The sequence below is a fragment of the Anarrhichthys ocellatus genome, unplaced genomic scaffold (genome assembly GCF_004355925.1).
Source record: "Anarrhichthys ocellatus isolate YVR2014 unplaced genomic scaffold, GSC_Weel_1.0 scaffold23, whole genome shotgun sequence".
NCBI classification, from domain to species: domain Eukaryota; kingdom Metazoa; phylum Chordata; class Actinopteri; order Perciformes; family Anarhichadidae; genus Anarrhichthys; species Anarrhichthys ocellatus.
Window position 1 is genome coordinate 440,222 of NW_022280053.1, and position 22,210 is coordinate 462,431.

Below are 22,210 nucleotides of genomic sequence, written 5' to 3' on the forward strand. Positions count from 1 at the left end.
TTTCCTTGAGTAAAAATAGCAATACCACTGTGTAAAAAATACTTCTAAGTAAAAGTCCTGCATTCAAATTTTTGTAAAAAACTATTAGCATCAAAGTATACTGAAAGTACCACAATTAAAAGTTTTACCCATTATGCATAATTTTAGAATAATATATATCAATTATAATTATTGATGCATTAATGTGTTCATCACTTCGATGTTGCAGCTGGTGAAGGTTTGTGTCATTTAATTACTTTGTATACTGCTGGGTAGTTTAATCTATAATAATATATCATTATTTATATTTTGTAATCTGAAAATGTAAAGGAGCAATTCATTTAGTAAAAAGTGCAATATTTCCCTCTGAGATGAAGTGGAGTAAAAGTATAAAGTAGAGTAAAATAATTAAAGTACAATACCTCTAAATAGTACCTCAGTGCAGTACTTCAGTAGATGACCACCTTTGATGGCTATTTACATTTTGGTATGTTGCTGCTTTCCACGGGGTCACGTGAGGGTAAAACCTAAAGCGTACCTGAAAAAGTACAGCTCACCTGGTGTCTGCTGCCCCCTGCTGGTAGTCTCCCTCACATACACTCTGATATAACTTTAATGTTTCGAAAGCAGTTGCAGGACAATAAGAGAGTTTGGAACCAGCGACTCAGAAGTTTGTGGGACTTTGTTTTTACGCATAAGCCCAACCTTGAATAGTTGCATTTATCTGTTTTATTACAAGATAATAATGTTTCTCTGCCATGTTTATAACACGATCCAAACTTCTTCTTCCCTCTTGTTTCCTGATGTTGTTCCTCGCGGTCCCCCCCTCTCCCATTTTCCCGGCTCCTCCTCTGCCCGGGCTTCTCTGTCCACCGAGTCGAGCTTCCCAAAAAAACAACTTTCCGTGCCAAGGCTTCCTGAAGCTTCTGTGTTGGATCCGATGGAAGTGGGAGACGCGTCGGATATGAAATAGAACACATCATGGTGCTGATGACCGAGCAGGCGGACAGACCTCCGACCCCGCTCTCCGCACCGGACCAACTTTTCCGCAGGGACTCCCGGGGGACTCGGTAAGTCTGGATAAGATGGAGAGGAAAGGGCCCGGGATGGCTTCCCAGGCCTCGTGCATTCTGGGTTTATTTGCACTCACATCCTGCTTTTCTTTTCGAATTATTAAAGGGCTCGCTTTTTTAACAGATGCACGCGACGCGTACGTGGCACGGAATAAGAGCAGATATGGTTAATTTGCATGGAAGATAATAAAACCTTTTCATGTTATCTGCTTTGGCTGTTTTAACGCAATGCTTGCAGACATCCCGCATACTTAGTTTGACAGTGTTGTGCAGATGATTGATGCACATTATAAAGAGGGAACGGTGTCCTGCGTGGTGTGCGCAGGTCTGAGGTGGACCATGGAGGGGGGAGGAGACACATGAGGCGCGGAGGGTCACCTGCAGACCTCCTGCTGTGTCTGGACTCCGAGGCAGACCCATCAGAGAGCAAGATGAAGCCAGCCGGCATGGGGTGAGGAAGGTTATTTGTTTAATTTTTGAAAGCAACATTCTTCAGCTTCAGCTTCTGTAATGCTGGATTTTCTGTTTTTATCACTTTAAATCGAATATTTTAGAGTTTTGGAATGTTTGATGGACATAATAAGATGTCACTCTGGTCTTTTGAGCGTTGATTGAGAAAATAATTGGTCATTTTTAAAAAAAATTTTTATGTATTTAATCTTTTATTTAAACGGGTTGTCTTATGCATGTGTACAAGAATGAAAACGTTACACATTAGTTTCTCATTTAAAAAAAAGCACATACAAGTGGAATTGCACATTTAGCTTATAGGCTTATAAATTCAATCGTGCATGAAAGAAATTAATAGTTGTGGCCCTCAAAACAACTAAATCTAAATATTTTGATGTGCTAAAACAACTGGACTTAATGTAGATTCCTTGATTTTTACTAAATTAAAACCGTCTCGTCTTTGTATTGTTATCAACTGTGTCGTTTCAGACATAAAAACGTGGCCATTATGGTGATAAATGCTAATTAATAAGCATCTTCACAGATGGACTAAAGGCTAAAATGATAGTTGAGCAACACCCTGGAGAAATTGAAAGAATAAAAGATAACATTTCATTTGAAAGAAAATGTATCGTAGCTTAAACTGGACTGATTTCACTTACTACTGTGTATACCTCATGACCAAAGTGCTGTTTACACATTTGACTGTTGCTGTGTAAGCAGCTCTGATGTAACGCCGCTGACACCGTGCAAAGCCAAATGAAGGACGTTTATATTTTCTTTAACACACCTTATATTTGTCAGATTGAAACCTGTGGAGCAGCTCTCTCCAACGCCGACTCCGAGCGACTGTGAAACAAAGTTTGAGAGGAAGAAAGTCCAGTACACTCACGTACGGACACGTCTAATCTAATCCAACACATTTTACACCGTTTCTTTTGTGCAGTTTGTTTGTTGACAAAAAATGTCTGTTTTCAGTTATCGAAGACAAACGCCCAGTTTCACAAGTTATTCAAGGAGGTCAGAAAAGATGAGCTCCTCCAACAAAGTAAGTTTTTAGATTCTCTTCTCGCATGAAGAAGCAAAGGAATGACACTAATATCTGTCTGTGTGTCAACAGGCTACACTTGTGCCCTGCTGAGAGACATTTTATATCAGGGGAAAATGTACATGTCTGATAACTGGATCTGTTTCCACTCCAAAGTCTTTGGGAGAGACACTCAGGTATGACACGGTCACTGTGATATAGTTCACGTTTTATGGGTGAACTACCTGGTAAGTCATGGTGGCGTTTTTCTTTTACAGATTTCAATCCCAGCGGAGTCTGTGACGTTCATCAAAAAAACAAAAACTGCGTTATTAGTGCCAAACGCCCTCGTGATTGAAACAACAAGTGATCAGGTAAGAAGATGGTTGACACAAATATACGTAAACATAAAAAAGTGATTCTAATTAAGAAATCATGTTTTTCCAGCATGTGTTTGTTTCCTTCCTCGCTCGAAACTCCACCTACAAACTCCTGAACTCCATCTGCGGTCATCTGGAGGTAAGTGACATCTCATGTGTCCCCATAGAATTCAATGGTTTCTGTTTTGGGATTTTTCATTATTTATTATTGTGGCGTAAACAAGATGAGAGAAACGATCGGTCAGATGGTTGATTAACCCAATACAAGCCCAAATATTAAACATTTGCATGCTCCAGCGTCCCAAATTTCTCTGTTTCATATCACAGTAAATTGAATATTTTAGTATTTTGGACTGTCGGCTGCCCAAAAATGCAGTTTGAAGACGTCACCTTGGTCTCTAGGAAATGTTTATGGGCTCTTTTGCACTATTTTATGATATTTTACAGTCTAAAAACAATAACACGCTGACATTTAAGGAATATTTTGACATTTTTGGAAATACAGTAATAATCCATTTTATTTATAGAGCGCTTTACAAGATACTCAAAGACACTTTGCAAACATTAAAATCATCATAAAAAGCTATACACTAAAAACATAGAACACACAACATTGGTCACACATTAAAAGCAGTTCTGAAAAGGAGGGTTTCGTTTTTGTGATTTGAATATGGAAAGGTCAGTGCAGTCTCGGATGTGTTTGGGGAGAGAGTTCCAGAGGGAGGGGGCAGCTATGGAGAAGGCTCTGTCGCCCCAAGTCCGGTGCTTGGTCCTGAGTGGAAGGGAGAGGAGGTTAGCATCAGAGGAGCGGAGCCGACGGGATGGAGTGCGGTGGTGAAGCAGGTCGGTGAGGTAAGAGGGGGGGGGTTGTGGGACGGGGAGCCAGTGGAGGTTTTGGAGAACAGGGGTGATGTGGTCACGGGAGCAGGTCAGCAGCAGAGTTCTGGATGTACTGGAGTTTATTTAGGATTTTGTGCCATGAAGAATGCTGTTGCAGTAGTCGATTCTGGAGGTGAGGGAGGCTTTGGTCAAAGTTTTAGCTGCGGATAAGGAGAGCGATGGGCGGAGACAGGCTATGTTTTTCAAGTGGAAAAAGGCAGTTCTGGTGAACGTGGTGTTCAAAGGAGAGGTTGCTGTCAAACATGATTTGGTTGCGGATGCGTGGGGAGGGAGACAGTGTGGAGTTGTCGATGGTGAGGCAGACGTTGTGACTGGTTTTAGTGAGGGATGTGGGACCGATGATGATCATGTCAGATTGATCACAGTTGAGTTTGAGGAGGTTGGTTTGCATCCATGATTTAATGTCAGTGAGGCAGTTGGTCAGAGTGGAGTGAGTAGCAGTGGTAATGGCTTGTATGTTTTCATGCGTTTGATACAAATTGACACAACATACTTTTTGATAAAATTGATTTACTGCCAGCAGCTGGCTAGCTTAGCTTAGCATAAAGACTGGAAACAGGGGGAAACAACTAGCCTGTTATACCCTGTTAAAGAAAAATAAACTTTGAAACTTAAAATTGGCTCGGCAGCAAACGGCAGACAGACACAGTTAGCGACTAGCTGGTGAACACAGTGAAGCGATTAGCAGCTAAAGAGATATTTCCCTCAGGAGGTGGTAGAGACCAAAAACGGAGCTAAAAGACCAACATTCAGTAGTAGTAGTTTTTATAGCTTGTTCTGCTGCTGCAAGATGGCAAAACAGCTGTATTACTGCTTTCTTTTTACATACTAATGTGTGTCCTCTGTCCTTCCAGGTGGCTAAGACTTGTAGCAGCAACGTTATTTCCTCCTGTGAAAACAGCTTCAGGGTGAAATGCCCAACGTCCCTTCCTTTGGTGAGTCGGGAGGAAAAATCGACAGAAACACCTTGTTCTCATGTTCTGCAATACCTTCTCTGTATGTGGTACCCATTGTATATTGTTTTCTTCCTGTATGTGCACTGCAGGACTTATCCGCAGACTTCTCCGACCTCGATGGAGTTGTGCAGCAAAGACGTCAGGAGATGATGGAGAGCAGCAGCTCCGGCTCTCAAACTCCAGATTACGACAAAATAACCGGTTTGTGTGCTCCATCCTCATCCCTCTATGTGTACTTTTACCCTTTAAAAAGCTACTGTGCACTTACTTTAATCTGCTGTAGTCACTTTGGTTGTGTTGTTGTTTTACCTCTCTTCAAATGTGCTCAGGGTGTCAGGTGTCACTGTGGCTCAGATGGTCTTTAGTTTGCAAATAGCTGGAGGGAAGCCAAGTGGAATTTGAGCCATGGAGGCTTTTATTTGTTATAGCAAAGACAGTTGGCATGAAAAAAGTGATGATCCTATCGAATGATGAATAAAATCTTAAGCTCTTGTTGTCAGCTTCCACGTGAACATGAAGCACTCGTTGTGTGTCTGTGCAGACGTTTGGTGAGTCTATTAATAATATTTGCTCAGGCAGCCGGAGTCACGAGTTCTTGTCTGTGTATTTGAGCAGACTTCGCCGGCCTCCCGGACACGTTTCTAAGTGCAGTGAAGAGCGCAGAGGTTTCAGTCCACGCAGACGTTCATCTTCAGACTCCGAGCCAAAAACACGGAGCTGCCCTGAACAACGGTAGCTTGATACAAGTTATCTTTGTGTTAAAAGAAGCTTTGTTAGCCCGTTTGGGTTTCGGTGATTCCCAGAAGAAATACAGATTAGCAATATCAGTTATAAACCAAGTAATCGATGTATATGTAAAGGAATAGTTTAGCAAATACTCTTATTTTATTTCCTGCTGAGTGTTGGATGAGAAGATTGATGCCACTCTCATGTATGTACAGTAAAAACTAAGCTGCAGCTGGTTAGCTTAGCATAAAGACTGGAAACAGGAGGAAACGGCTAGCCTGAATCTGTCCAAAGGTATATCAGGTGTCATTACACCGTCACAAACAGGATAACGTGTTCATTCGTGAGATTTAGACAGAGCCAGGCTAGCTGTTTCCCCTCGTTTCCAGTCTTTATGCTAAGCTACGCTAACTGTCTCTTGGCGTTTCATTATTTACCGTTCAGACATGAGATCAATCTTTTCCTATAATGCATTAAGTATATTTCCTAAAAAGGTCAAAATATTCCTTTAATGTGGCACCTCATTTATTTATTTATTTACAAATGAATATTTCTTTCTTTTTGCTTTTCCTCGTAGGGTCTACGAAGCTCAAAGACAAATCCTCACAGCCCGTCTCCTTACAAGCCATCCTCCTCATCTATTTGTTTCTGTGAGTAACCTTTCATCACCGGGAATACCAGACTCTGACAAGACAATCGTTATTTGGGCGTGTCGGCAGTTGTCTGAACGTGTTTTCGCGCCTCTCTTCACAGAGTTAGCGTTCTCGTCTTGTCCTCCTGTTACATGGCCTTCAAGATCGTGGCTCTTGAGCATCGGTTGAACTCCTTGGTGTCCATCGGGCAACACATTCGTAATGAGTAAGAGCCAGATTCTCATGTTACCGACGTCATATTGGTGTCAGAGTCACCAAGATGAACAAATGCACTCGTGCTATTTATATTTCTTTTCTCATATTTGTTTGGTTAACGATGTTAAAGTGCAAATGTTGGTTGTTGCAGAAACGCGGTGAGCCACAGGCCTCAGGAAGAAGTGAATGCTGAGATTTATGCAGAGCTGTCTTCCAACTTGTTCAAGCTAGAAAAGGTTTGTCCAGTTTTCATGCACATGCACAGCAAATATGGTCACCGAAGAGTCTCTAAGGTTATGTCTAATAGTTTAAAGAAATACCTAAACCCACAAAATGACTATTTGCTTATCAATAACTCACCCCGTGTTACTTTGAATTCCTGATGAATGCTCGATATTTAAAACACGCGCAGGCAAAAATGTTTTTAAATCGTGAGGTTTCAGCTGAGACGACTGTGTTTGTGAAGTTGTAAACATGCGACTGGATGGATGAGACTTGCATTATAGTGCACTAATTGTGTGAGAGAGTTTGTCAATGTTTTGATAAAGTTTTGCTTTAGTCAAGGCAACATTTGATGAGTAATTAATAAACAAAGTATCATTGTGTGGGTGAAGTATTTCTTTTAATGTTTCATGTATCAAAATGTTGAGAATTGATTTGCACACATGAAAATTTAAAAGATCTTGTCTCCAAAATGGATACGGTTAGCTTAGCATAATCCCGGGTTGCATTTAAGGGTTGAACAGACGAGATATAACATGTTCATTTGTGAGCTTTAGAGGTGCAAGTATGCAGTCACCCCCCGGCTAGCTGTTTCCCCCTGTTTCCAGTCGTTGTGCTAAGCTAAGCTAACCATGTGCTGGCTGCAGCTTCATATTTAATACACGGATATGGGAGTGGTGTTGAACTCTCGGCAAGAAAGCAAATGAGTTTCCCAAAACGTTGAACCTTCCTTTGAAAACTTCTATGGGGGTATCTGCAGTAGTTCACTGTTAGCATGATGAATATTTGATCATTTCTATCCGAGCATGTTTTCAGATGTCCTTCTTATTTCTAAATCCTAGATTCAAAGAAGCCTTCGGAAGCTACTTGAAGAGACTTGAAAGAAGACTTTTGTCCGTCTGGACAGAAGCGTTTCTTTTTTTATTAGAGATGTCGGTTTATCACTGAAGATCAGCAGAGATCACGTTTGGTAATAGATTTGTTTCCGGACGGCTGATACACAAAGCTTTCCTAAAACAGATTGAACTTTAACTTAAATTGTGCAATAATAGCTTCTTTCCTCGTTCCACTCAGGGCTATTTCATTACTTTTTTCCAAACACAACGTAGAGGGTGAACTGAGGCAGCGTGATGATGAAGAGAACGTTTAGGCATCTATGCAGTATTTATCTGGGAGCTTTTATTTTGTATTTCACAATACTGGGATTATTTTTTAAGGTCCAAAGGTCATATTGCAATGTTTTCCAAACATTTCTTAAAAGGTCAAATACATTATATTTATGTCTTGTGTAAAAATAACTCTGATATGGATGCTAGGAGAATATCTTTTAATGACATTTAAAGGCAACTTCTTGTTACAGTGTGTTGTATGAGAAGGTAGAAAATGACCTGCTTATGTGAGTAGAAGTTTGCTAGGTGAAGCGTTTGATAGTTTGTTTTAATTGTAAATGTTTTTTAACCATGTACATTATAGTTTTATTTAGGCGCTTCTCAGCTGGTCATAGTTTTAAAAAGTTTGTCCTGTACTTTTCCACAGAAACTTGTATCTGAAGAGCTGTCAATCATTTCAGGAGCAATAGAAGAGAAAGAGCTTGTGCTTTAAACGGTGGTGGTTTGTTTACATTCAGACCACAGACTGTACCTTTTAACTATTGTTTGTATCGCAGTCTTGAAATAAATGTCTTGGATACAGTTTCTGTTGGTCTGAATTTGTATTTGTTCTGAGAGCAGAGAGTTTGTCAGCAGGTCTGAACACGCAGTCGGGTCACGAAGATCCTAAACAAATGAATGCAAACAAGTCTAAAGTAATCTAATCACAAGTACTGATGCCAGTTGGCAGTGCTGGAAGAAGTACTCAGTGTACTGAAGTAAAAGCAGCAATACTACAACAATAAAAAAGAGCCCTGCGTCTAAAGTATCACTTCAGTAAAGTTATTTTGTATTAATAAATGTCTCTCTCTCTCTCTCTCTCTCTCTCTCTCTCTATATATATATATATATATATATATATATATATATATATATATATATATGCTGCAGAAAATAGATAAAGAATGTGTGTTTCATTAAACAGTTGCAAAAAGCAGGAACATGCATTTATAAAGTAAGTGTTATCTGGATGTTTATTTCACAACAAAGCGAACCCGCCCACTCGTGGGCTTTTGAACCAATGGCACGCGCGCCTCCACATCTCGTCTGCCTATCAACCCGCGTTCGGCCCACCGCATGACGTAAGCGGCAGCCTGAAAGTGCAATGGCGATATTGGACAATAACAGCCATCGCTTTCGGGGGAGCACGTCTATATTATGTGGCTAACGTTGAAGAAAACACCTCCAGTCGGCTGCAAAACCACATGCGATATCTGCACGCTGCGCGAGCGACTACCTGCGACCGGGAAAGGTGATTCCACAGCCTCTGCACGCGATGACAGTTTAGACTAAAAAAAAGAAAAAAACAGACGCTGGTAAGTGCAAACTCTAGTGATTGCAACATTTGCAACTAAGCTTCTTTTTCTTCTCCTTCCTTCCAGTTGGTACATGGTGTCTCTCAGGCTGCAAGCTTCAGATTTGAAAGGGGCGTGGTGGCGCGCGCTGGGTACCACTTCTGACTAAAAGGATGCTGATAGCTTAGCAACAGCGACAGGGAAGGCGGAAAGGAAGCGGAGGAGAGACAATGGATGTGCGATTTGTCAGCCCCGTTACTGGGTAGGCTGAGCAGAGTATTTGTTGTGAACGCAAAGAGAGGCAGCAGCGTCAGTTTATGGGGCCAAGTGAACCACAAGAAGGAGCCAGGGATGCATACTCGAAATGTAAACAAAGGGTGTGGGCCTTCCAGCTGGCCTGTGATGGGGGGGGGGGGGGGGGGGGGCATGATGGTTATTAAGGCAGGATCATGTTTCACACGAGTGTTTTTAAAGGCTGTCAGTGCTAAAAACAGGAAATGCATGTCCCTAACTGTTGCATCAAGATGAAGTCTCCCCTCCATGTCTTTCCCCCCTCTTTTACCTCCAGGTGTGACGTGTGAACAGACACCATGGCCACGCAGGAGCCGTCCCCTCCCTCGTCCATGGAGAGCAACAAACCCGGCTTCCCCAAGAAGATCCTGGGCAACCAGCTGGAGGACAAGCACCTGTGCAACTGCTGCCACAACATCCTCCGACGGCCGTTTCAGGCGCAGTGTGGACATCGCTTCTGTTCCTACTGCTTCAACAGGACTGTGAGGTGAGGAGGTAAAACTGTGTACCGTGTGTGTGTACCGTGTGTGTGTACTGTGTGTGTGTGTGTGTGTGTGTCAAAATACAGAAGAATACGGTAAAATTAACTAAAGTAAAAGTACTCGTTATGCAGAATGACCCATTTCAGAATGATCCAGTATATATGATATTATATGTTCATCACTTTAATGTTGCAGCTACCTCAAAATTGTACTTAAGGAAAGTACTTAAGTACATTTACTCTCCACCACTGTGTATGTGCTTTTTGCATATTTTGGATTTGCAGTACATCAGAGTATACTGTTGTTTTATTGCAGTAATGGACCTCAGAAATGCAGCGCCTGCATTAAAGAGGATATTTTTGAGGATCCTACATCGATTTTGAAACAAGGATGTGTGAGTAAAAATACATTTTTATCCAGTTCAGAATTTAAGTAAATGTCTGCATCTGATTTATGCACAGAATTTGTACCACGGCAGCTCCAATAGTATTACATTTTAAAAGTAGTGACCAACAGTCCAAGAATACATGCATGTGAATAATACTTATAAGTTTTTCTAAATAGTATCATTCAGAAAGAAAGTAAAACAAGGAATAAAATAGACAACATGCATTAATGTGTTTACAATGTACTGTATGTCTGTATAATAGTACACTAACCAGTAGTAACAAATGTCTTCAGGGTCTAAATACAGCAGTTTAAATGAAGACTTTATCGGTCTCTGTTTCACTTTGATGTCTTTAAATAGAATAAAAGACGAAGATGTGCTGTGAAAAGATGATCCATTGCTTGTAGCCACAGAGTAACAGTAGAAGTACCAATACAACACTGTAAAAATACTCCACAACGAGTAAAGTCCCTTCATCAGAATACCACATAAGTCCTGAAGTATTATCAAAAGTAAAAGTACACACTGGTGGCCTCTGAGTATAGTTCTTGATACTTGAGACAACCTCATCACAATATACGTGCGTCTATTTATCTTTTTTTTAACTTTCTGAGCAAACTGTTTCAGGTACAAAGGAGCCAAATTACAGGGATGATGAATTAAAAATGTTAATTTGTTGTCCGATCGTTGTAATAATGGACGAGAATGAAACCGGCTCACCGACCTGTTTTGTAGCTTTGAAGTCTTGTTCCTGCCTCCTAAAAACACACGTTAACTTCCATGTTTTGATTAAAAATACTCACCTGAACATGAATAATCTGTAAAAAGGAACAGGGCCGCTGGAGAAACTGTGTTTTTGTTTTCTCTTGTTTTTTCAGGCTTTTCCTGACAACGCAGTGCGACGGGAAGTGGAAAACCTTTCAGCTGTTTGTATCAATGAAAGTTGCAGTTGGAAGGGCAGCATTAAAGACTACGAGGTGACCTTTGACCTTTGATCATTTCTTTGATGTTTAGGTTTTTCCCCAATGTCTATGAAGTCATTTTCATTCATATATACTTATATATACATATTATACTTCATACTCCTGCACAACACTACTAAACTTCACAGCTCTTTCATTTTAAAAACGGATAAATTGTTCATGTTATTTCTTTCATATTGTTTATAGTTCTTTGTCTCTTTCAGTACTTTTACTGCTTCTATTTATATTTCCTCTCACTGTTTATTGTAAAGCACCAAAACACCACAGAAAAGTCCTTAAAAGTTAAAACCTACTTGGCAATAAACCGGATTCTGTTTCTATAAAACAGCGAAGGCGCGACAGAAGTTTCCGTACTGTTCCGCTCTACTTCTTTATTTATTCATTTGTATTATTTTTTTTACAGCTGAACCACGAGGGGAAGTGTGAGTTCATGATCATCCCCTGCCCCTCCTGTAAAGAACGAATTCGCTTCAATGAACAGGAGCGCCACAACGAGCGAGAGTGCCCAGAGAGGACGCTCAACTGCAAGTACTGCAAGGAGCCGTTTCACTTCAAAAACATCAAGGTCAGCAATGATTTATTTAAAGTCAGCGGAGACGCTCGGCTCGTCACTGCTGCTCTTCATACGTCTCGAAAAGCAACGCTGTTGTTGTTTTTTTAAAATTTCAGGCACATGATGAGATCTGTCCCAAGTACCCGATGATCTGTGAAGGCTGTGCCAAGAAGAAAATCCCCAGAGAAAAGGTGAATCTGTAAAACAACACGCAGACAACATGGAAACATTTAGCTGTAGAAGGATTGGATAACGATTTAGTATTTCTGGAATATTTTCTCATCCAGACGGTTAGACGAGTCTTAAAGGAATCTTTGAATATCTCCTAAACAGCTATAAATGTTGTTAATTGAACTTCTGGGCTCCTTTGCTAGGTTTGCAAATAACACTTAATTGCTTTCTTTATTGTGTATTTTTCAGTATGTGGACCATATTAAGTTCTGCAGCAAATTCAGAACTCCGTGTCGATTTCATGTCGTGGGATGTGACATGTCTGTAAGTAGCCTGATTGTCCTCTCTATGATATTTTATTCTTTAAGTTAAGAGACGGTTCCAAAGAATCTATCCGACGGATCAGACTGCATGCATGTGTTGTTCCTGTTTTATTTACCTCCTGTCTTTTCCTTTTTCTGTAGGTGGAAAAGGAAAAGATTCATGACCACGAGCGCGCCTTTGCCTACGAGCACCTCAATCTGTTGCTGCACTACATTATGGGCATGAAAGTGAGCATGGAGGGCCTGCAGCCCCAGGGACTGGAACTAGCCGGACACAAACTGGTGGAACTCCAACAGTCCCTCAGGGAGCTCGAGGCCAGAGTCTCCCAGCTTAGCACCACCTCCTCTGGGCCTCCCGTGCAGGGAGCCGCCGCCGCCGCCGCCTCCTCATCCTCCAGCTCCGGTCCCCCTGGTCTGACCGCTTCAGCTCACCTCCCTCCGCCGCCCACTCTGGCTCCCACTCTGTCCGTGTCCACCTCCTTCACGCCTCTGCCCAGCTCGGTGGGCGCGGCGCTGGAGCTCCAGCTCCACAGCGAGAAGACCAAAGTGGTGGAGCTGGGTCGCAGGTGCACGGAGCTCGAGGTCAAATCCGGCACGTTTGAGAATGTGGTGTGTGTCCTGAACAGAGAGGTGGAGAGGTTCGCCACCACCATGGAGGCCAGCAACCGCCAGCACAAACTGGACCAGGACAAGATCGAGGCTCTGAGCAACAAGGTCAGACTGGAACTGTGCCCAGTGTGGCTGCAGTTTGTGCCTAAAATCACGTCTCCTGGGAGTCATAACTCAGCGAAATCTGAACACACGGACATGATACACATATTTTTAGATCAAGTGTGACGTACACTTGAGGATGTGTCATTATGTCTGATGTCCATCACAAATAAACATCCATAAATCCGCTTAGAACCATAGAAAAAAAGACGCTTCTTATAATTGCAGAAGTTGCCTGAGAAACATGAGTACATTGTAAACAGGAACTGCTAACAGCTAACTGGGCTAAAAACGCAGGATTCAAGTTGTAGCCCACAGCATTACTCACTGAACCCATACTGACGTTATGCTTCCTGTTTACATCCACCAAAGCATTATGGGAACTGTAGTTCCATAACTTAGAGCATGATAATCCCCCAAATAGGAGCTACACAAAGTATCATAATAGAAGCGACAAAATCCTTAAATATTCACTTTTTTTTGTGAGGCTTTATCGATATATGTATTTGTGTTCGTTGTCCAGGTGCGACAGCTGGAGAGGACGGTGGGGCTGAAGGACCTGACGGTCGCTGAGATGGAGGGCCGGCTGAGGGAAATGTCTGCCACGACCTTTGACGGCGTCTTTGTCTGGAGGATCTCCGATTTTGCCAAAAAGAGACAGGATGCAATCGCAGGTCGAGCCCCTGCCATGTTCTCACCAGGTAACATCCGTCAATGTTTTTTTTCCACCGGCAATGATTATGACGCACCAGCTAACAGCAGGTACGAGCAGATCCACTCTGGTGTTACACATATACTCAAAACATGAGGCCATACAAAGGGGCCCTGCCCCATTAGACTGCAGATATTGTGCGTTCTTATTATCAAATGTGGTCAGAGACGAAGCATGGCGTACGTCTCACGTTTAGACCGTCTGTTACAGAAGCTTTATTATCTGCAAATGACTAAAGCTGAATTCCCGCCCCGACTTCCTTCCCTCTCTTCCCTCCAGCCTTCTACACCAGTAAGTATGGCTACAAGATGTGTCTGCGGATCTACCTGAACGGAGACGGGACGGGGCGCGGCAGCCACTTGTCCCTGTTCTTTGTGGTGATGAGGGGACTGAGTGATGCTCTGCTCAAATGGCCTTTCAACCAGAAGGTAACACATCTGCAGATCTAAAGGGGCGTTTATTTACCAAGAGTTTGACAAACAAAGATGCTGAAAATTGCGTGTTTGTGTCTCATGCAGTTTGTATGTTGAGGAGGCAAATTAAAGATGCATTATTAAGTTACTAAACAGAGCTCTCTGCTCAGAACCGCCACAAAAAAACGACTCTTTTTCATCACAAAATAAACAAGTTGCATTTTTTTTCATGCAGAGGGAAAGTCGCTCTGGAGTCGGCCTTAATAAAAATCTTAATGAGTAGATGAGCGCTGATCGAATAACGTCTCTCGTGGGTCTTTCTTCTTCTTCTTCTTCTTCTTCTTCTTGTTCTTCTTCTTCTTCCAGGTGACTCTGATGCTGCTGGACCAGAGCAACAGGGAGCACATCATCGACGCCTTTCGACCCGACGTCACTTCCTCCTCCTTCCAGCGGCCTGTGAGCGAGATGAACATTGCCAGCGGCTGTCCGCTCTTCTGCCCGCTCTCCAAGCTCGACGCCAAGAACTCGTACATCCGTGACGACACCATCTTCATCAAGGCCATCGTGGACCTCACCGGCCTCTAGACCCCCCCCCCATACCTGCGGTTTGGCATCCAGGCAGCTCTTTGACCATTAAAAGCTTCATTTGGGCTCAATGGTGGTCCCTTTAGGGCTCTGTTCAGGCCTCTCACTGTCCCCCCTTGCAGTGTGGCTGCAGACTGCTCCGTCCGCGACGGCGCTGACATCGTCATATCCAGGTGGTCTCTATGTGAGGACCACCGTCCATTGCCGTACATTTCGGGGTGCGAAAAGCCTTTTTTTGGGGGGTAAAATGTCACTTCAGGCGTGCACATAACGTTTTCAGTTTTAAAAAAAGGACACATGAGCACCGGTGCAGTGAGGTCAGCGCAGTGTTGAGTAGGAGCAGAGATGATGAAGAAGAGTGCAAGAAAGAGTGCAAAAAGAGTGAGTAAGCATCTTACTTTAAGCCCCTACAGTGGAAGGCATGCGCGCTAGAACAGGGTTGTAGATTACAGGCAGCTGGCGTGATCATTCTGATGACTTCTCGTAGAGTTAGAGCATGGCTTGACTGCAACTTTTTTTCTTTCTTGCAGATTGTGGATATTGTGAGCTTCTCAATTCCAGTGTCGAGTGAATTTGCATAGACAAACGTGGAGTTATGTTATGAATAAGATTACAGGCATTTATTTTGCCTTTTTTTAAATTTTAATTAAAACTTTTTGGCATGCCGCTGGCGTTTTAAGTATAAAATGACTCCTTATTTCTCTCACTGAGCTTTACGAAAAAGCTTCCTCGTTTGTTGTTGAACTCGTTAGTGAATTAGCCATCCGTGATGGTGGACATTGCCTGCACGTCTTTGGAGCCAGGCTACTTTAACATGTAAAGTTAGTGTTATTTGTTCCTATTAGGGGTTTGTTGGTGGTTCTGATTGGTGGTTTGGTACATCTGTGGAAGATACAGTGGAGTTACCAAGGAGTCAGGGCAGCTTGCCGGTCAAGCCTGAGGCATTAAACTCTGACACAACATCAAACATAGCTGGAGTTTCCCCCCCCCCACCCAGGATATGCTCACTAGCTCACATCTCAACACATAGTACTGTGCCCCCACCACAGACTCGAGGTCAACACAGGTTTCCGCGAAATGAAGGAATTGTCCGTTCCTTGTTTTCTGTCCATACAAGTATACAAAGTGTGTGTTTCTGCTGCTCTTAAGATAGAATCTATAATATATATATATATATATATATATATATGTCGGTGCAAATATACATGAGGTAAATGTGTGCGGAGGCTGAGAAGCGACGTGAGAAACGAGAGATTGTAACACTTTTGTCGTTGGGTGAACGGGGCGCCGTTATTGACGTTACTTATTGCAGATGTTCAGCGCAGCCTCTCCAGATAACTCTTCAGTGTTCTTAAATGTGCTCTCGCTGCACAATGATCCACATTATAACGTGTAATTCTTCTATGTGTCCACCAGAGGTTGCTGTTCTGCTCACTTAGCATGCATGCTGAGGTTGTTGAGGTTTCACGCTGGCCTGTTTGAAAACCAGTCTCGACCTGTATTGGAACCTCTCTGTGCATGGGAGGCTTCAATCCATTATTCACTATGGAGTCTTTCGCATTCGGGTTTACCCCCGTGGGCCGCCGCGTGTGTGAAAGCGTTTATTTGTGAGTTGTTTGGATGAAAACAATAATCATAGAATAGTTATTATGTTATATCTGGCGCTGCGTGTGTTCAACAGTAGCAGCCGCCTATATTCATAGCAATTTATAAATACGTACCTTTCATATAATGTTGAAATAATCTATATATCAATGTTAATATACACGAGATGTTATAATAAACATAGTATTACTGAATACCTTATTAATTCTATATCTATATACCAGCTTTTTGTTTGTCAAGATGGTTTGAACAGGCCAGGACCCCCCCCTTGTGCAGTAAGGACTTATGATTCCTTCTAGAGTGCAATATATATATACGATTATGTCTGTGATATTTTGATGACACTTTGGCTTTAAGGGTTTACAGAAGTCGTACTCGACTCATTTGTTCACATCGCTCATTGTGACGCCGAAGAACTGCAACCGCTTTTTAAGACACGCCGCTTTTTCCTCGTCATCGAGCGTAGTTTTTATTCATGAAGTGAGGCTTTAGAGAGACGTTTTTTAATGTTGAGGACTTCGTGCTATAAGTGAGGTTTCTATTATTAACTTTAAAATAAAAAAACAACGTTTCAGTGAAGACTGAGCATGTAATGAGGAGGATGAACATGACATTTTTTAAGTGGTCTTGTATCGTGCCAAAATCAAATATTACCTCCGTATACTAATGATGTTGTATTTGCAAGTTATATTTTATGTTCTATGCTAAAATATGGTGCCAAATATGTTTATATTTGAATTTGTGCTGCGTGTGTGTGTGTGTGTGTGTGTGCCATTTTAATAGGATGCATGGGTCACCCCTTCTCTAAGAATATGAATATTCCCCCATGAATACAGAAACCCTCCCCAGGTTTTGCTTTTGAATGTAAGATGTAGATTTATTTTTTTCTAAACGCAAAGCAGCAGTTCTGTAAAAGTGATGCAGTCGACTTGAACCAACTTTATTTGTGCACTTTGTATCGGTTGTTTGTTCAAAACAGGGTATTTCGTTGAGTGATTTATGTACCTTGAAATATATATATGTATATATATATATTTATTCTGACGTTGATAATATTGATGTGTTACGATTACAAAAGGACATGCAGTATGTAATAAAGGTTGCTGGTTTCAGCTTGTTCAGTATTTTCAATTCATTTCTCCGTAGAAAGCTCGACTCAGAAGTAAAAGTACAACAATATAAAATTACTCCAGCATTCAAAATCCTTTTTAGGAGGGGAAAAAAAGAAGTATTATCAGCTAAAAGTACTTGAAGTATCGAAAGTGATGGAGAAAAATAGACCCTGAGACTGATTTATTATTATATGTGACATTAGATTGTTAAAAGTATTTTACTTATTTGAACTACTTTATGTACATTTAGGTGTGTTAGTGGGATTTGGACCCTCCTGAGATAAATTTGAGGGATCGGAAAAAACGTTCTGTCACACAAATGTGTATTCATTTGCAGTTTTGGTGAAATATTGGATACTTTTATCTCTTAATAAAGCACAAGTACTTCAAAATTGTACAGTTACTTCCCATCTTTGCCCACTAGAGGGCACTAAATAAACAGCCTTGTTGCTCTGAATGCAGTCACGCAGTACACTAAAAATAAAAACCAGGGAAACAGGGAACATTGTACTTTTATGTGCAGAGTCATTTAAATTAATCTGCATTTTCAGACAATTACTGGAAGTGGACTTCTTCACAAAGAACAAAGTGAGCAGTTTGGCCCTCAGAACAACGCTGTGCTTTGTTCACAGCCGAGTGGATTTAAAAATAAAGATTAATTTGTGTCCTTTCACTTCCTAAATGCTCAAAAACAGGACACGTATCAAACATGAACAGAACTTTTGGATTAAAAGAGAACTTTAAGTACTTCTGTAATGAGTCTTGGTGAGTCAGTCTGTGCAGAGTAGTGGTCACCTTTAGAGGATGTGGTGGGCGAGGAGGAGACAGTGGTTCACTATAAAGGTTTCCCATGACCTTTATTTTGACAATGAAAGAAAATGAACATATATATGAATGTACATGTGTATGACCACTGTATGTGTCACGTGGGACAATAAAGACTATTTATTAAGTCTATTTTTATTATTAATGCAACATTATCAATAATCCAATAATATAATAATGAACATTCACATTCTGCATAATAAGTACATTCCACCTGTAATGAAGAATTTTATTTTACTTGAGTAAAATACCTCAGCTTTAAAAAATAAATAAAATAAAGATAAAAAATAAAAACCAAGATAAGGATAGAAATACAAATAATTATATTATTCACTCATACTTTTATAAAACTCCTGTGCGGTGCTAGTCTCACTCACACATGACTCCACACTCCACCTGCCGGCTCATAAATCGAGCGCACCCTTCTCAATGGCGCGGCTAATTCAACCCCCGAGCCTTGCTGGACGTTATGCTCACCGGAGGAGCCGTGTAGCTTCCGCTACTTTTAATACACTATTTCATAAAACAGCTCAGCTTGATGCCAACACTTCAGACATCTTTGAAGGACCGTTTTGAAGACGGAAAAACCGCGTTTGTGCACCTTTCGGTGGCTCGGATCGCTGAGATGGAGTCAGTTGCTTCACTTCAACAAGCTAAGTACATTTTTTCTACGGAGGCCGAGAGTGGCCACAGAGTAACCTGTGTTTATATATAAGGCGTCAGATCAGTTCTCCTCTAGAGACTGAAGATGCAACAGAAACCTGCTGCCCTCACACTTTAAACTTTATTTTATCTTCATAGGCAAATTAGTGATGAACCATTAGTTCATTAGTTTGTGTTAGTCAATAAACCATGTCAGTTATATCAAGAATAAAACTGGTATCTTCAGCCCCGTTTATATCATTGTAAGCTGAATATCGTTTGGGTTTTGGACTGTTGGAACAAAACAAGCAATTTGAAGATGTCACATTGGACATTTTTTATATGAAAAATGAAAATAATTGTGTGTTGCAGCCGCTAAACCAAATGTTCAGTTAATTTGAGATTATCAAGTATCTCATATGAGAAAAATTTAAATTCCATGCAAATGCATGGAAATGCAATTTGGCCTTTGCCTTTAACCCATCCTATAAGCATTGATGAGAGTCAGTGTCTCGCTGAAGGACACATCTCTCAAATCAACAGCTTCCAAAATGACCACAAAACTGAATCAGCGCCTCTTTTAAAACGTTATCTCTCCCTGACACAAGTTGTGCCTTTCAACCGTAACGTCCAATCAGAAGACAGTTTTATTCTGGAGGACACGGACAAGCGGAGCGTTCTGTTGTTTAACCTGGAGGACTCGTCGTTGTGCTGACACAGCGGAGCAGCTGTGGGATAAACATCTGCATCCTCTTCTCCAACACTCAAATGTGAAACTACGGCTGAGTGGAAGAGACGACACGCTGCTGCACACGTCGATCTGTTTCCAGCTCCTCTGTTGCCGAGTGAATCTCCACAGAGATGTTCCAGTGTTGTCCTCTCTGTTGGGAGGATGTTGACTGTTGTTTGGCTCAGCCAGTTCCTGTGTGTTATTTTAAATCACTTGCATCCAATGCATGTTTGTCTTTAGTATAACGGGATCATTTACACCTGCATTGATGCACAAGGTGGAGAGATGAGGTAGAAAAGATGTAGTTTCAGCACCTGTTGAGCTGGGACCACGAACACTGAGTGGAAATTCCTCTTCTGTACAAGCAGATGGAAAATGAATGAACTTCTGACTGAGAATGTCCACTTTTCCTTCTGTTTTATTTTGTAAACAAGCAAGTTTTGTGTTTTACGTTCAGCTGCATAAAATGCATATCCATCCCTGATAAAACATTTCCAAACTTAGTATTTTAAATCCAGCATTGTCTAACGTCCATGTTTACTAGCTAACAGTCTTCTTCTTCCTGCCTTTACTGGTGCATGGCTCCTGACAAAACATTGTCAGGAGCCATGTTCTTACCTGTGTCTTCTACATGACAACAAACACAACAAGGACCCACATGTAAAATCAGTAACACTTAAAGTCTGTGATAATTGAATATACATTAAAGAACGCGTCTATGAACACACACTGCTAAATATAATTATTGAGTGTTGGAATATTGAGGGAAATTTTAAAATGCAAGCATTAAAAATATCATAAATAAGTCTTTTATTGATAATTTTAAGCTGAAATTGATACTGGGTTAGGGTTACTTTCTTGCAATGCATCATATTTTATTCATTTTTCATGAGTTTTCTATGTAGAATCTTAATTTGTGAAGTAAATATGAGCATATAAATGTAGAAAAGTACAATGTTTCATCTGAAATGTGGTTGAAGTAGAAGTAAAAAGTGTCATGAAAAGGAAATACCTAAGTTAAGTACAGTCTCTTAAGTTTGTACTTAATTAAAATACTTTAATAAAGGTTTCTAATCTCCGTCCCAAAAACAAAAGTTGTACATTTTTTGCATGAGTTTTGAGACAGAACAGTCGAGACAGACGGCACCTCGCTCAGTTTTGGACCGAAAGCAACAAAACAAGAATGACAAAGCGGTTTTACGTACACAAGCCAGATGTTTGAGAATGACGGAGGCGTGATGTGTTAACGGTTAACACATCACCACTTTTGGATCGCTCTCTTTAAGTCAGACATCACGCTCAGACTAAACAACCAGAGTCCTGAATGTGTTGTTTGGTTTCGTGGAAACATCTCTAACCCATGTGGGGTTATAGATGACCTGATCCAGAGTCTGCACAGAGGTTTTTACTCCATGAAACTTTATTTTGCATGTGTTTATTGTGCATCCATTATCTCTGTAGAGGGTAAAGGTCTAGCTGCTACATGTGAATTTGGCTTGTTCATAGATTTGAAGTGGCATTGTTGGATTTATGACGTCTGCGCTATTAAGTAAGGTAAAGTTTTTTTGGCAAATAAATGCTAAATTGCTCTCTGTGTAATACTTAATAATCTCAAATGAACTGAATATTTGTTTTAGGGGCTGCAACTAACAATTATTTTATTTTTTTCATAATAAAATTGTCCAAAAGATATTCAATTCACAATTATATAGCTGGGCTGAAGCTACCATCTTTTCTTAATATATATAACAGAAATGGTTTATTGATCTAACTAATCGTTAATCACTGATTTGATTAATTTGCAACAATTAAAATCATGTTTTCCTCTGACAAGCCATTGAATTTTGCATCATATCCAAATGGTGCTAAAGATTTAATTGTTTAATCTAATATCACTTACTTTAATATTAGTAAACTGAACAATGCTCAACACAGACAGCACAATTAATTTTGAGTTAAACTGAAATAAATACATTTATTCAAGAGTTAATAAGTGAACACAGGGTATCCACAAAAATAATTATTTTGACAAAGTGTCCCTGTGAGATTTTAATTCCATATTTTGTGTCTTTGTGGCCACAATCTGTTGTTTGCATGTGGAAGTGTATTGACGTTTCCCCTGATGATAAACAGCTTGGTTTATTTGTGTCTCCGTGTGTTTTCCGGTGCTTTTTTTATTTTTGCCACTATTCGTTAACTTCCTAGAGATTCAGCTCAGGCAGGAGTTGCTCAGTCATAGCAACAGCTGAGGTCTGATGATGTCACCATTTTGAAGACGCTGCGTAATGCAACTTTGAACCGGGACGCTCGGCTCATTCCCCAGATATGCGGCTGTTTGAAAGATTGTGGCTGGAGAGTGCCGTTAAAGTTAATGAGGTGCATTCATTTAAAGTGAGGCGCTCTGCAGGAAGGAACAGAGTCCGGTTATTTAGGTGAGGAATGTGGATGAAGTGTTGAGTGTTCGTCCACCTTTTGGTACAAACGGAAATAATGCTTTAGGGCGGGCTACATGGTGATCGACAGTTTGTTACCGCTACCAGAACCGTATACGCATCTCTACCAAGGTGTCACTCCTCCACAGTCCAAATATGGTTATTTCTGTTCACTGGTTGCAAAAAGCCAAGATGGCGGTGGCAGAAATCCAAGATGGCAACCGCCAAAACGCCAAATTGAAGGCTTC

General features: G+C 41.0%; 2 protein-coding genes across 4 annotated transcripts; both read left to right on the forward strand.

Moving 5' to 3' along the window:
- Positions 1 to 622: 622 nt before the first annotated feature.
- On the forward strand, positions 623 to 8,255 carry LOC116390321 (GRAM domain-containing protein 2B-like). 2 transcript variants are annotated; one of them, XM_031859842.1, is made up of 14 exons: positions 624 to 1,049; positions 1,378 to 1,503; positions 2,307 to 2,394; positions 2,481 to 2,550; positions 2,623 to 2,726; positions 2,808 to 2,903; positions 2,977 to 3,048; positions 4,664 to 4,744; positions 4,855 to 4,966; positions 5,381 to 5,497; positions 6,069 to 6,141; positions 6,245 to 6,349; positions 6,491 to 6,575; positions 7,404 to 8,255. In XM_031859842.1, exons 1-14 carry the CDS (start codon positions 961 to 963, stop codon positions 7,440 to 7,442), a joined length of 1,257 nt encoding a protein of 418 aa, XP_031715702.1. In that variant the 5' UTR covers positions 624 to 960; the 3' UTR covers positions 7,443 to 8,255. The 2 variants fall into 2 exon arrangements, with proteins under 2 accessions (XP_031715703.1, XP_031715702.1); XM_031859843.1 differs by lacking the exon at positions 5,381 to 5,497 and having other exon boundaries at positions 623 to 1,049.
- Positions 8,256 to 8,782: 527 nt separating this feature from the next.
- Positions 8,783 to 17,336, forward strand: LOC116390568 (TNF receptor-associated factor 2-like). Of its 2 annotated transcripts, none has more exons than XM_031860373.1 (11): positions 8,783 to 9,025; positions 9,573 to 9,782; positions 10,093 to 10,171; positions 11,044 to 11,142; positions 11,552 to 11,713; positions 11,818 to 11,892; positions 12,122 to 12,196; positions 12,337 to 12,909; positions 13,430 to 13,607; positions 13,898 to 14,046; positions 14,398 to 17,336. In XM_031860373.1, exons 2-11 carry the CDS (start codon positions 9,595 to 9,597, stop codon positions 14,614 to 14,616), a joined length of 1,797 nt encoding a protein of 598 aa, XP_031716233.1. In that variant the 5' UTR covers positions 8,783 to 9,025; positions 9,573 to 9,594; the 3' UTR covers positions 14,617 to 17,336. The 2 variants fall into 2 exon arrangements, with proteins under 2 accessions (XP_031716233.1, XP_031716234.1); XM_031860374.1 differs by lacking the exon at positions 8,783 to 9,025 and adding an exon at positions 9,037 to 9,266.
- Positions 17,337 to 22,210: the final 4,874 nt, after the last annotated feature.